At 44.1% G+C, this 14,016-nt stretch overlaps 1 protein-coding gene across 1 annotated transcript; it reads right to left on the bottom strand.

Moving 5' to 3' along the window:
* Positions 1-1,302: 1,302 nt before the first annotated feature.
* LOC309547424 (uncharacterized protein) lies at positions 1,303-6,251 on the bottom strand. The gene is made up of 3 exons (XM_082247272.1): positions 5,861-6,251; positions 2,390-2,683; positions 1,303-1,368 (listed from the first exon to the last, which is right to left on the bottom strand). Exons 1-3 carry the CDS (start codon positions 6,174-6,176, stop codon positions 1,334-1,336), a joined length of 645 nt encoding a protein of 214 aa, XP_082103398.1. The 5' UTR covers positions 6,177-6,251; the 3' UTR covers positions 1,303-1,333.
* Between the last annotated feature and the right edge of the window lie 7,765 nt (positions 6,252-14,016).

Raw genomic sequence — 14,016 nt, 5'->3', positions numbered from 1 at the left:
AGCCTCGTACACACGCGTCGAAATTCGGCCAGGAATTTTCATCCGACGACCGATCTGCCGATTTTCGGCTTGTTAGTATGATGCTTCCGACAACCGACTCCGACTTTTCGGCCGAAAAAAATCTGGTGTGCAGACTATAAAATTTTTGGCCTCCGTCAAAACACGGCCGATTTTCGTGCAGTCAGTACAGATTTTGACAGGGAAAAATCTTATGGGCAAGACTGGGCATGCTCAGAGATGAAAGAACACAAAGAAAGCAATCCAACACATGACATCACTTTTGAAGTAGAATTTTGTCGTGCGGGAAAATTCGTGTGCAGTCTAGGCACATTCCAACCAACAGACACCACTCTGGACAAAAGACGGACGACTGATCAGCGGAAATTAGTTGCGTGTGTACTAGGCTTAAATAAACTCCTAACTGACACTTTGACACTTTGTGGGAATCAGTGACATTTAGGCTCCATTCACATATAGGCGTTTCAGATCGCGGGCAGAACTGCCGCGATTTTGCCCACGATTCCGAACCATTGCAAGTCACGGGACCCCCAAGCGATTCCCATGACTTTCAATGGAACCCCAAGCGGGGCACTCTTTTGCCACGATTGTCACGATTGTCACCAGTTCTTGTACTTCTTTTGGGCGTCAGGCGTACCGCGATTCTGTTTGCGTGATTTTACCGCAATTTGTGGCGACTAATGTCCTGCGACTTGCAATGGTTCGGATTTGTGGGCAGAATCACAGCAATTCTGGCCATGATCCGAAACGCCTATATGTGAATGGAGCCTTAAACCTTGATTAGTCCTAAAAATATGCACTGTCACTGTATTAATGACACTTGCTAGGAAAGGGTTAAACATCTAGTGAGATCAAAGGGTTAAATGTGGGCCTAGCCAGTGTTTTTGTGTTTACTAAATGCTGTTTTTACTAAGGGAAGTGGTGGTTTTTATTCCCTGATAAAAAAATATCCACCACCTCCCCACTGACAGAACAGAGCTCTGCCTTGTTTACATAAGCAGAGCTCTGTTCTGTGTCTTTCCTCGCCGATCAGCAGGTGCTGGCAGACATCAATTGTCCAGCACCTGCTGATCTGCTTGTGCTGTGTCTAATCACAGCACAGGCTGTGCATCCCCTCCTTCCCCTTTTCTGATTTTCTTTCTATTTCAACAACATCTATTCTGAGGATTGGTGACCAAAACTGAGCTGCACGTTCAAGATGAGGGTGAACCGATGCTTTGTAAAGCAGTATAATGATCAGTGTAATAATGTAATACAGAGAGAAGAGAAATATCACTCACCATATATATGATGCACACAATCAGTCCTACCAATATCACTGTGACACAAAGATAAAGCATGAGATGCCGCCTTTCACATGAATCAGAATCTGTGAAAGAGAAAAAGTAACATACACACAATGTATAAAATTCATACACAAAATTGATAAATATGTAAACAATGTATCAGTCTGTATGGTCGGTGGTCATGTAACATCTCTCCTATATAATCCTCCCATCACGAGAGCAGAGAAGAGACAACATGACACAATGTTCCTATTCTGTATCACACTCATGCTATGATAACCCAGAGCCCGAGGCACTTCAATTTTGGGAGCCCCTCAACAAGAAATGAAATAATATGACAAATCAAAAAAGTGAACTGAAATGAATTATAAACTGTATTTGTTCTAACATGGTCAAAAAAACCCATTGGTTAGGAGTCAACATCACTACTACACTCAGTGGAAGACACGTAAGAAGGAAAGGTCCTCTACTTTCTGCTATGACATTCTGGCCAGATTCCAGAGCCACGCCTATCCAAAATTCAAACCAATCTCATAATTTCAGGTTAAACTTGTTAACTAAGTTTTACACTATTTGAGATGGTGGAGTGTTGAATACGCTACAATCAGGGTCAGGCGGGGGAGTGAGCTCCTCTCTGTTTCTCAACGCGATAAATCATTGCTGGTCAATAACTTCACTCCTACATGATGGGGTTGGGGCTGTTGCCTGGCACTTTCCAACATTTTTCAAACTTTTCTCTAGTCCCACCCACTTATCTCTCATAAAAAAGGCAATAAACTCCACAACACAAACACATTAAAACAAACAACTCCAATAGTAACATTTTATGAGAAGTTGAAATGTAAAACATCTGCCTGAAGCCCTCATCCCTTTCTTTATCTCTGCAGTCCAGCCTAACTGCTCCGTACCCGGACACCCACACAGTCTGATTTAATAATAAAAATAATTTCATAATTATAACTTTTTTTTCGCTAAAGGAAATTGCCCATTTCTCCCCCTGATAAATCCAGCACTGGACAGGATGACCCCAATCTATAGCACTCTGATACATGGAATATGACATGATCCCTCATAGTCACAAATACCTTCTGTTTCCAGCAGTTTCATAAATATGGGATCTAAGATGATCTGGTATTCTCGGATCTCCTCACTGACCGGGTTTGTGATCCTGACTCGGAATCTCCTCTCGGCGTCGTCTCTCTGCACACTGGGGATAATCAGCGTCCTATTGTCATCTATCAGCCGGTATCTTTCAGGGAGAGGCTCCCCGTCCACCTCCCAGGTCACATCGCTGTCTTCTCCAGAGAACTGGACTCTCACAGCCATCTCCTCACCCAGCCGGCTGCCATTACTGGTGATGTTGGAGATGAGAACCGGATCTGGAGGAGGACAGTCACCATCATAAATCAGACATAGGTCACCAGCATAGAGCCCAGATACATGATAAAAGGGCAGGGTACATAATAACATGTAAAAAAAAATAAAATTGAAATACATAGCCTACATCTCTGTGTAGGGATGTAACGATATTGACGATATCGCGATATCGTATCGTCGTGTTTGTCTAGATATCGTCGTGGTTGGGTTACAATATTAAAAGGACAGGTGTCCGTCAAAAAGCAAGAGGAATAAACACAGTCCCGCGGAACAAATCATTGTTAACTACATAGACCGAAGTTTAACCACTTGCCGACCGCCGCACGACTATCTACGTCGGCGGTCAGCCCCTCACAGGCAAAGTGACGTAGGGCTACGTCACTAGCTTGTGAGGGTCTAGGGAGCGAGCGCGCGCCCCCGGAGGCGCGCTCCCGCTCCCGAGTGGTCACGGACCCCCCCGCGCGTGTGACCGGCGGACCCGATGTCCGCCGGCCACTCTGCGATCGGCGGGGGAGAGGGAGAAAGTCAGGCAGCTTGTGTAAACAAGCCACCTGTCATTCTCCCCGGTGTATGAGAGCTGATCACATGGATCTACTATGTAGATCCGTTGATCACTCTGCATACAGCTGAAGCCCCAGCCAATCACAGTTAGAATCACGCCCCTAGGGACACACACAGCCCCTCCCTCTCAAATAAAGTTAACCCCTTCACTACCAGTGTATTTTTACAGTAACAGTGCATATGTATAGCACTGATTACTGTAGAAATGTCACTGGTAACCCCAAAAGTGTCAAAAATGTCAGTCAAGGGTCCGATCTGTCCGCCGCAATGTCGCAGTACCGCAAAAAAATCGCAGATCGCCGCCATTACGCGTTAAAAAAAAAAACAACAAAAATGACAAAAATCTTTCCCTTAGTTAGTAAACGCAATAACTTTTGCGCAAACCAATCAAAATACGCTTTTTGCGATTTTTTTTACCAAACATAGGTAGCATAAAACAAATTGGCCGAAAATTTTAAAAAATTTTGATTTTTACATTTTTTTTTGGGGGAATTTCATATAAAAAAAGGGAAAAATATTGCTATTTTTGCAAAATTGACGCTCTTTTTTTGTTTATAGCGCGTGATCAAAAAATCGCACAGGTGATCAAATACCGCCAAAAGAAAGCTCTGTTTGTGGGAAAAAAAGGACGCCAAATTCGTTTAGGTACAGCGTCGCACGACCGCGCAATTCTCCGTTAAAGTCACGCAGTGCCGAATCGCAAAATACCCCCTGGTCGGAATGGGGGTAAAATCTTCCGGGGCTTAAGTGGTTAAGGATTTTTTTTACTGTTTTTTTTTTTTTTTTCTTGCAATGTAGATATTTTGATCTTTCTGATGAAAAACGTGAACATAAGCTAAATGATAGGTCAGTGGTTTTTTTTTAAGGCTTTTTGACTGACTATTTTATTTAAGTTTAAGTTATGTTCCTAAATACCAGTTTTAAAAGGCTGCCTTTATTTGCCTTGCACATTTAAACCTGACTTAACTTGATCTTTGTTTGCACTATTGTTTGTTTACAATTGTTCTAGCTGCTTCTTAACTTGAACATTGCACAGAAGAATCAGTTATGCAACCAAATATTACTATACAGAATATTGATGTTCTTGACTACAACTTGCACTTTAAAAGCACTATGTGATCAGTGTTTTATGTTGTCATGGATCCATAAATACAACAATAAATTGCCTGTTGACTGGCAAAAGCAGAATAAATGTCGGTATTTTTTCGCTATTATCATCACAAACACTATCATGAGCTATTTAACAATACCGTGAGCTTTTCCACAATATCGCAATAAATATTGTACCGTGCGGTCAATATCGAAATTGTATCGTACCGTGAGATTTTGATATCGTTACATCCCTATACTCTGTGTGTGTGATCTTGAATAGTAAATATATCTACAGATGTGTATCACTCAGTACTCCAGGTGAATCCCACCATCTACTGGACTGGAACTCACAGCATCAGAATGACCACTTGATTAAAGGTAAGTCAAAGTGCATTTCATTATCTCCTCTCCATGGAATAAAACTTCCTTCCCTCTATAGTGTTGAACTCTATATAGATGGATATCCCACCGACAAATCATCATATTCTTGTATCAGGATAGAGATGTGCAATAGTCAGAAAATAGGATTCCTATAGGTATTTGTGAATTTATATACTATTCAAGATTGTACATACAGATACAGACTGTTGTTTAAACCATCATCATCACTATTGATTTTGCTTGATTTACACATGAAGTATATTAAAAACAACAAAAAACCTTTGCAGGACCCAACCAGTGACAGCCCATCCACTGGGGGCGCCGCCCCCCCCCCCCCCCCCATCCATGCGTCCAGCCCAAAAAATCTACATGCAAGGCACCGGACGCATGGATTCCAATGGGTTTTTTTTTTTTTTTTTGAAGCACGTGATTAGTGCCAGAGGCTCTAATAGGCTTCAATAAAGCGTCCTGAGCCCACCCAGTTATGTGACAATAGCAAATGAATATTCGCTATTGTCACACGGATCCTCCTCCTAGCCAATCAGGAAGCGGGTCTTGAGACCCGTTTCCCGATTGGCCGAAAGGAGAAGTGATGCCATTGGCCAAGAAGGAGAAGGAGGGAGGAGAAGCCACCGCCACCGCTGCTACCCTCCACATGTTCACGGTGAGTGAGCCAGGGACCGGGGGGTGTATGATGTGCGGGTTGGTGTGGTCCGGGGGGGTATGGTGTTGTCCGTCTGCCGCCCCCCCCCCCCCCCGGCCCATGGAGCACCAACCGCCACTGGCTCCAACACTCAATGTATAAAGCTCTACCTCATATTATTTATTTATTTATTACAGGCATTTGTATAGTGCTGACAATTTATGAATTGCTATACATACTGTAAATTCTCATCATTCCTTGTCATCAAGGAGCTTACAATCTACAAAAGCCAATTAACCTACCAGCATTTATTTGGAGTGTGAGAGGAAACCCAGCCAGAAGATGCAAACTCCATGCAGATAGTATTCCGGATGAGATTCAAACCATTGATCCCAGTGCTACAAGGCAGAAGCGCTAACCACTAAGCTATTGTGTTAGATAGATTTCAAACACAAAGTTTTCTTCCAAAGAGAGAAGTGTGATGCGGTATATGGACTCTTACCCAGTACATGGATCTCTGTAGAGGACATTTCATATCCTGGGTCACAGTAGCACCAAATCTTATATACACAGGAGTCATCCTTCCTGGCATGTGTCAGCTTCCAGCAGCCGCTCCCTGTGTGCAGTTGCAGTCTGGAGTCATGAGATTTAGTGTGATTGTAATAGCAGTGATTTTCCAGCAGTGTCCTCTCCTTTCCTCCACATCGTCTGTACAGCTCCAGAGTCACTTCTTCATGATGACATTTCATATTACAGTCAGTGATGTCTGATCCGCTCTGTACATACACCGTTCCTGATGACACCGGTATGATCAGCATACACAGGAGACCTGGGAAGAGAAGACATCAGAAATGTGAGCAGAACTTTCACAGTGTCCCTAAATTCCAACTGTCATTTCTGTGTAATGATGACAATGGCACAGTTATTGGTATCAATGCCACTTGAATGGTCATCTGATCTGCTGGTCACTGATGGGAGGCTGGTAGACTCATAGGACTGGAACAAATAAAAATGTTTACAGATGCATTATGGGAGATCGAGGGACCATTCCATTACATGAAGACCTGATCCCAGGTTCACAGTAGTTGGACATTTCTATACAAAGACAGTACGGCTTTATTAAGAAAGAATGGAACTACATGTCTCATTCCAGCCTGAATTCCCCAGATTACAAGATGGAAATTCCTATCCTCTTGGAGTTTTACCTATGTTCCCCTGCCCCCCCCCCCCCTCCCATTGGGTCTCTATTACCACAGCTCCCTGGACAGACACTTCTGGCGGCCCTAAATTTTCATCAGTGCAGTTTTTAACCTCACTCAGTGGATATGTAAGTATTCCAGGGATGTTCATTTACTTTCCTGGTCTTTATTCCCTCCCTGACATTCAGGTATGCATCCGCTCCTGAGGAAGTGGAGAGAATCCATAAAACACGTAGAACTTATTTGATGCAACTATACCCTAAAGATATGTTTCATTCCATTTTTACCTTACTATGCAATATCCAATTTCTGCAATTTTTATTGATCTCTTGATATGGAGTAAATATTGGCTTATATTACCATATATTGTTATGTGCTACGATGCGCACCCTGTATATCTATGAATTGCACTTGTATTTTGGTGTGTGTATTTAGCTGGGACCGGACTACCAAAATATATGTGTAGCACCCTACAAGGCAGGTGCTGGGTAAAAGTATAGTGGGCCTTGTCTGCCTAACAGCAGGGCCATGATTTCAGCTGGGCTGTCATGTCTCCCAGGTGTGGTTACTGAGAGGGGAGTCTACCCACTGGCTCTGTGAGAGGATTCTCATTGGGCAGTGGAGGAAACCCAACCAGTAGCCCATTCAGGCCTGTATCCACCCCAGAAGGCAGATTCTGGGAGTGGGTATAAGTTTGAAGGGAATTGCATGACGCAGTGTCTTTGGTGGGAAGCAGAGTCCCAGGAGGGAGAGTACGGCTGTCTTTCCTCCTGTCGGAAGGATCGGATATCTCGGGTGGCTGCCTGAGAATCCAGAGAGTGCTGAGCTATGCTGCAGAGGGGATCCGGTGTGCCGAGGACCAGTGGAGGAAGAGGGGTCCAGTTCCAGGAAAGCCTGCCAAGGGCGTGAGTACTGTGAACTGCCCCTAGGGGTCTGCCTAGTGTAGAGGGGACCACTCCAGTGAAGGTCCCAGGGATCCAGGAGTCAGCTAGCTGTTAGAGGGGTTACCTAGTCAGAGGACCCTGAAGTGTTAGAGGGGTTATCTAGTCAGAGGACCCTGAAGTGTTGAAGGGGGCATCAGCAGTTGGGCCCTGAAGAGTCAGTACAGTGTGCAGCGTACAGAGTTAAGAGTTGCAGCAGCACAAACAGTGACAAGGAGCTACCTCAGTCAGTTAAGGGCTGAAGGGAGCTGTTCAGTGACTTTTGATCTAAATCGAGTGTCAGGAGTCAAGTGTTCTACAGTCCTGGATCTTCTGAGTTAGCAAACAAGTTAAAATCGAATTTCTAGCACATGTTCAGAATGTTCAGAATAACAGTATCTTTAAACGCCAGGAAGCGCTGGTCGGCATTCAGCTGGCGTCAGGGCAGCGCCAATGGGCATTTTTCTGTATAGTGTCCCAATTAAACCTAGTTGAGCCAGAGGAGTATCCCACTCATTCCCTTCTCCCATCCCCAAAATACAATAAACAAAACAAACCAAAGATGCCGGAATGGTCATTGTCTCACACCTGGGTTCACAACTTAAATGTGTTGGAAGTGTCACAGGTAACAATGGCAGACCCACATCAGGCCCAAGGCCTGGAAATATTGCTACATATATATATATATACTTATCGTTGTTGTTGGAGTTGTTCCTGTGGCCCTTTAAGACTGGTTTCAGAAGAGATTGGCCTCTCACAGGAAGTGGAAGAACTGGATTATGGGAGATATAGTTCTGAATCGAGAGCAGAGTGTTATCTGGATTGCTGGGGGACCTGTTCTCCCAGGGAGCATCGGGGAAGCGAACGACCAAGGGAAAGACTATAAACCTATCTGCTCCACAGTGTGAATGCGCTCTTGCTTCCGGGACCCAGTGAGTGTGGATCAGCCTTTTGTGTGCGTACAGGACTGGTGGTGGCTGAGACCTAGAACACGAGGCCTAACCTGCGTGCGGAGCTCGTCCTCAGCAGAGAGGATGTTAATAGCTACACTGTGGATGCTGTCACAGTATAAATGAAGAGGAAGCGAGTGAAGAACAGATGGACAGCCTGAGGAAGCAGGGAATCGCTCACTCCCAGACGCCGGAGCGTGGGAGCGCCCATCGCCTGTCTTATATGACCCTCACGAATGGACATCTGAGAGAGAGAGAGATGTCCTGCACTTGCATCCTGACTGCAAGTATAACCTTTCCCATCAACACACTGACCGCAGACATTATTGCACACATCACCTCCTTTGGGATTACAAATTATCACTTTGGACAGTGATAAGAGCTCCAACTGCCGGTGAAGATTTAGCAAGGCCTTGCTACGAGAGGGGTGACGACACCTGCTACATCTTAAAGGGGACACACTTGATATGTTACAGTATTGCTAGTTAGAAAATTAATAGCATTAAGATAGTTCTAAGTTTTCCTTTAAGTTAATAATCATAGTATTATCATAAAGGTCATCAGTCACTGTTGCAAATCTTAGAGTATAGTTCTACCACTGTTAATTGATATTGTACTTCTTTATTTGTTATTCCTTTGTATCAGTCTCGCTGAGCCCCACTGCTTTAGGTTGATTTTGGTTGACTGATAGAGTTATATCTGTTTATCCTTTACGTAAACAGCAAAACCTCATTTACCTTGTGTCAGTGTGTCCTAAAGGTATACATATAATGATGGAACCTAGAGTGTCAGGTGGGTTGGATGGTTCACAGGGTAACAGGAGTGCTGAGGAACACCCATCAACCAGCAGCCCTCAAGGGGGCAGTGCTACATGTATATATAAAATATTATCTATATCCACGTATGTACATATTGCAATGTGCTATGTTGTTTGCAATAAATATGTTTTTATGGATTGAGTATTTACTAAGTTGTATGTCACGTGCCTCATATAAAGTCCCAAACCCTTTCGGCTCCTATGGGAGTAGTGCTACACACAGATTGGGCTTTTACCTTCTCTTCTGGAATCTCCCCCTGATGTGGTGCGCTTCTCTCTCCTCTGAGTACCCCCTTAGCAAGCCACTTGCTATGGGTGCACCTGTCAGGGCATGCTCCTGAGCCGGGCTGTGTGTGTCAATGAGATACACAGCACCTGTAAGCCCCACCTCTTTTCCCTCACAATAGTCAGACTGACAGCCTGTGTCTCCTCAGAGACCATGAAGTCAAGGAAAAGTGCTGCAGCCAGGACGGTGCTGGATCAGTGAGTGTAGCCAAGTAAGTGTTTAAGGACAGGGGGAGAACAGATAGTGGGGTGCGTTTTATTGTGTTAAGGTAAAAAAAATTTTGACTTTAGAACTCGTTTGAAGTATATCTAAAAGGCATGTTTCGGTCAACCCGACACTGCCAGGTTGCACCTCCATCTGTTCAGGAGCTCAGTGATGCCCAGGAAATACCCCAGGACACCAGATGTTGTCAGGCATGCATACAAGAATGTGGGGGCCATATAAACTATTGAGTACCATTTTGAGTTGCTGAAATGACATTTCCGCAAAATGGACTAGCCTGCTGCATCATTTTTCACTTTCATTTTCTTTGAAAACAGCCCTCTGTAGGGTAATAATTTTAATTTCCATCAAACAATGGGACATCCTTTCCTTCCTAACACATTACCCAGTCCATACCAGTATAGATCCTAACACATTAGCCAGTCCATACCAGTATGGATCCTAACACATTACCTAGTCCATACCAGTATAGATCCTAACACATTACCCAGTCCATACCAGTACAGATCCTAACACATTACCCAGTCCATACCAGTACAGATCCTAACACATTACCCAGTCCATACCAGTATAGATCCTAACACATTACCCAGTCCATACCAGTAGAGATCCTAACACATTACCCAGTCCATACCAGTATAGATCCTAACACATTACCCAGTCCATACCAGTACAGATCCTAACACATTACCCAGTCCATACCAGTATAGATCCTAACACATTACCCAGTCTATACCAGTATAGATCCTAACACATTACCCAGTCCATACCAGTATAGATCCTAACACATTACCCAGTCCATACCAGTAGAGATCCTAACACATTACCCAGTCTATACCAGTACAGATCCTAACACATTACCCAGTCCATACCAGTACAGATCCTAACACATTACCCAGTCCATACCAGTATAGATATCCAACATTATATTTTTCCCCATTGAGATCTGATGTGTTTTCAAAGTGTTCCTTTCATTTTTTTGAGCAGCGTGACGCAAGCAACCGCAAAACTGGTCGAGTGTGACGGACCACGAATTTTATTTTATTTAGGCTTTTTTAACACTATTTGTTTGCCCTAAATGTTTGAGAAAGTCACACTTTCTCAAACACCAGCAAATGACATGGTTCCCTAAATCATCACTGACGGTGGATACGTCACACCGGACCTCATGCAACTTGGATTCTGTGCCTCTCCACTCTTCCTCCAGACTCTGGGACCTTGATTTCTGAATGAAATGCTTAATTTTCCACAGTCAGTGATGATTTGGGGAGCCATGTCATCTGCTGGTCTTGGTCTACTGTGTTTTAACAAGTCCAAAGTCAGCGCAGCCCTCTACCAGGAAATTCTAGAGCACTTCATGCTTCCCTCTGCTGACCAGCTTTATGGTGATGCGGATTTCATTTTTCAGCAGAACTTGACACCGCCCACACTGCCAAATCTACCAATACCTGGCCACATGATCATGGGATCACTGTGCTCGATTGGTCAGCAAACTCGCCTGACCTAAACCCCATCACAGAATCTGTGAGGTATTGTCAAGAGGAATATGAGAGACACCAGACCCAACAATGCAGATGAGCTGAAGGCCGCTATCAAAGCAACCTGGGCTTCCAAAACACCTCAGCAGTGCCACAGGCTGATCGCCTTCATGCCACGCCGCATTGATGCAGCAATTCACGCAAAAGGAGCCCCGACCAAGTATTGAGTGCATACTATACTGTACATGGACAGACTTTTCACTAAGCCAACATTTCTATATTAAAAATCCTTTTTTTATTGGTCTTATGTAATATTCACATTTTCTGACATACTGAATTTTGGGGTGTCACTAGCTGTAAGTCATAATCATCCAAATTAAAAGAAAGAAATACTTGAAATATATCACTTTGTGTGTAACGCATCTACAGTATCTCACAAAAGTTGTAAATTACACATTTTTGTAAATATTTTATTCTATCTTTTCATGTGACAACACTGAAGAAATGACACTTTGCTACAATGTAAAGTAGTGAGTGTACAGTTTGCATAACAGTGTAAATTTGCTGTCCCCTCAAAATAACTCAACACACAGCTGGAAACAGAAGTGAGTACACCCCAAGGTGGAAATGTCCAAATTGGGCCCAAAGAGTTAATTTTTTGTGCAGCCACCATTATTTTCCAGCACTGCCTTAACCCTCTTGGGCATGGAGTTCACCAGCGCTTCACAGGTTACCAGTGGAGTCCTCTTCCACTCCTCCATGACAACCTCACAGAGCTGGTGGATGCTAGAGACCTTGTGCTCCTCCACCTTCCATTTGAGGATGCCCCACAGATGCTCAATAGATAGGGTCTAGGTCTGCTTGGCCAGTCAATCACCTTTAAAGAGAGAAAAGACAACAAGGCGTCTCTAAATGTAGACTGCAGACAATTTATTGGACATGACACATAGTCAGACACTCACATTTTCCAAAAGTGTATGAGCCTAAAACTGGCGGGGTAATCAGTCCCTCTCTGGCATCCTGGGTAGTTCGTTCCTTAGCCCGCAGCAGATCCGGCTTTCCGTTCTGATCCCGCTTCCTCTGTGACTGTGTGAGCCGGCTTCCGGGAGCGGAGACGAAAATTAGGTCAGGGCCGCACAGTGAGCCGCAAACACGCGCCAGAGACATCAAAGTCCTGTGACACGTTTCGGAGCATGCGCCGTACCCCCCTGGCTTACTGGCGCGCTTCTTTCCCAGCCAGATCCGCTGCGGGCCAAGAAATGAACTACCCAGGACGCCAGAGAGGGACTGATTACCCCGCCAGTTTCAGGCTCATACCCTTTTGGAAAATGTGAGTGTCTGACTATGTGTCATGTCCAATAAATTATCTACAGTCTACATTTAGAGGCGCCTTGTTGTCTTTTCTCTTTACATATTTGGAAAAATCGCTTCAGTCTATTTCCCCCACCTGCCAATGGCTGCCCGGGGACTTTGTGGACTCATCCCCTTACGGTGCCCCTAAATCCCACAGGACACTGTAAGTTTCATCACTGACTTTTTAACATTTAGAATTAGCACCGATCCATTTTCTAGACCATCTGAACCAGCAAAGATAAACGTATTTGGTTCAGATGGTGTCAAACGTGTGTGACGGAAACCAGATGAGGAGTACAAAGACAAATGTGTCTTGTCTACAGTCAAGCATGGTGGTTGTAGTGTCATGGTCTGGGGCTGCATGAGTGCTGCCGGCACTGGGGAGCTACAGTTCATTGAGGGAACCATGAATGCCAACATGTACTGTGACATACTGAAACAGAGCATGATCCTCTCCCTTCGTAGACTGGGCCACAGGGCAATATTCCAACATAACGACCCCAAACACACCTCCAAGATGACCACTGCCTTGCTAAAGAAGCTGAGGGTAAAGGTGATGGACTGACCAAGCATGTCTCCAGACCTTAACCTATTGAGCTTCTGTGGGGCATCCTCAAACGGAAGGTGGAAGAGCGCAAGGTCTCTAACATCCACCAGCTCCGTGATGTCATCATGGAGGAGTGGAAGAGGACTCCAGTGGCAACCTGTGAAGCTCTGGTGGAACTCCATGCCCAATAGGGTGCTGGAAAATAATTGACACTTTGGGTCCAGTTTGGAAATTTCCACCTAGGGGTGTACTCACTTTTGTTTCCAGCGGTTTAGACATTAACCACTTCTGGACCGTAAGATTTTCCCCCTTAATGACCAGTCCATTTTTTGCGATTCGGCACTGCGTTATTTTAACGGACAATTGCGCGGTTGTGCAATGCGGTACCCAAATAAAATTGATGTCCTTTTTTCCCCCACAAACAGAGCTTTCTTTTGGTGGTATTTGATCACATCTGCGATTTTAATTTTTTGCGCTATAAACAAAAATAGAGCGTCAATTCTTAAAAAAAAAAAAAAAAAACAATATTTTTCACGTTCTGCTATATAACATTCCTAAGAAAAATCTAAAAATCAATTTTTTTTTACATTTTAGGCCAATTTGTTGTCTATTACATATTTTTGGGAAAAAAATAAAAATAGCAATAAGCGTATATTGATTGGTTTGCGCAAAAGTTATCGCGTCTACAAACTACGGGAAAGATTTATGTCATTCTTATTTTTTTTTACTAGTAATGGCGGCGATCTGTGATTTTTAGTGGGAAAGCGACATTGCAGCGGACAGATCGGACCCCTAACTGACATTTTTGACACTTTTGGGGGACCAGTGACATTACTACAGTAATCAGTGCTAAAAATATGCAATGTTACTGTAATAATGACACTGG

The sequence above is a fragment of the Pelophylax lessonae genome (assembly GCF_965119305.1).
Source record: "Pelophylax lessonae genome assembly, chromosome: 2".
Classification (NCBI taxonomy): Eukaryota; Metazoa; Chordata; class Amphibia; order Anura; family Ranidae; genus Pelophylax; species Pelophylax lessonae.
Note: the sequence above shows the minus strand (reverse complement) of the source record. Positions and strands in the feature narration are given on the sequence as shown.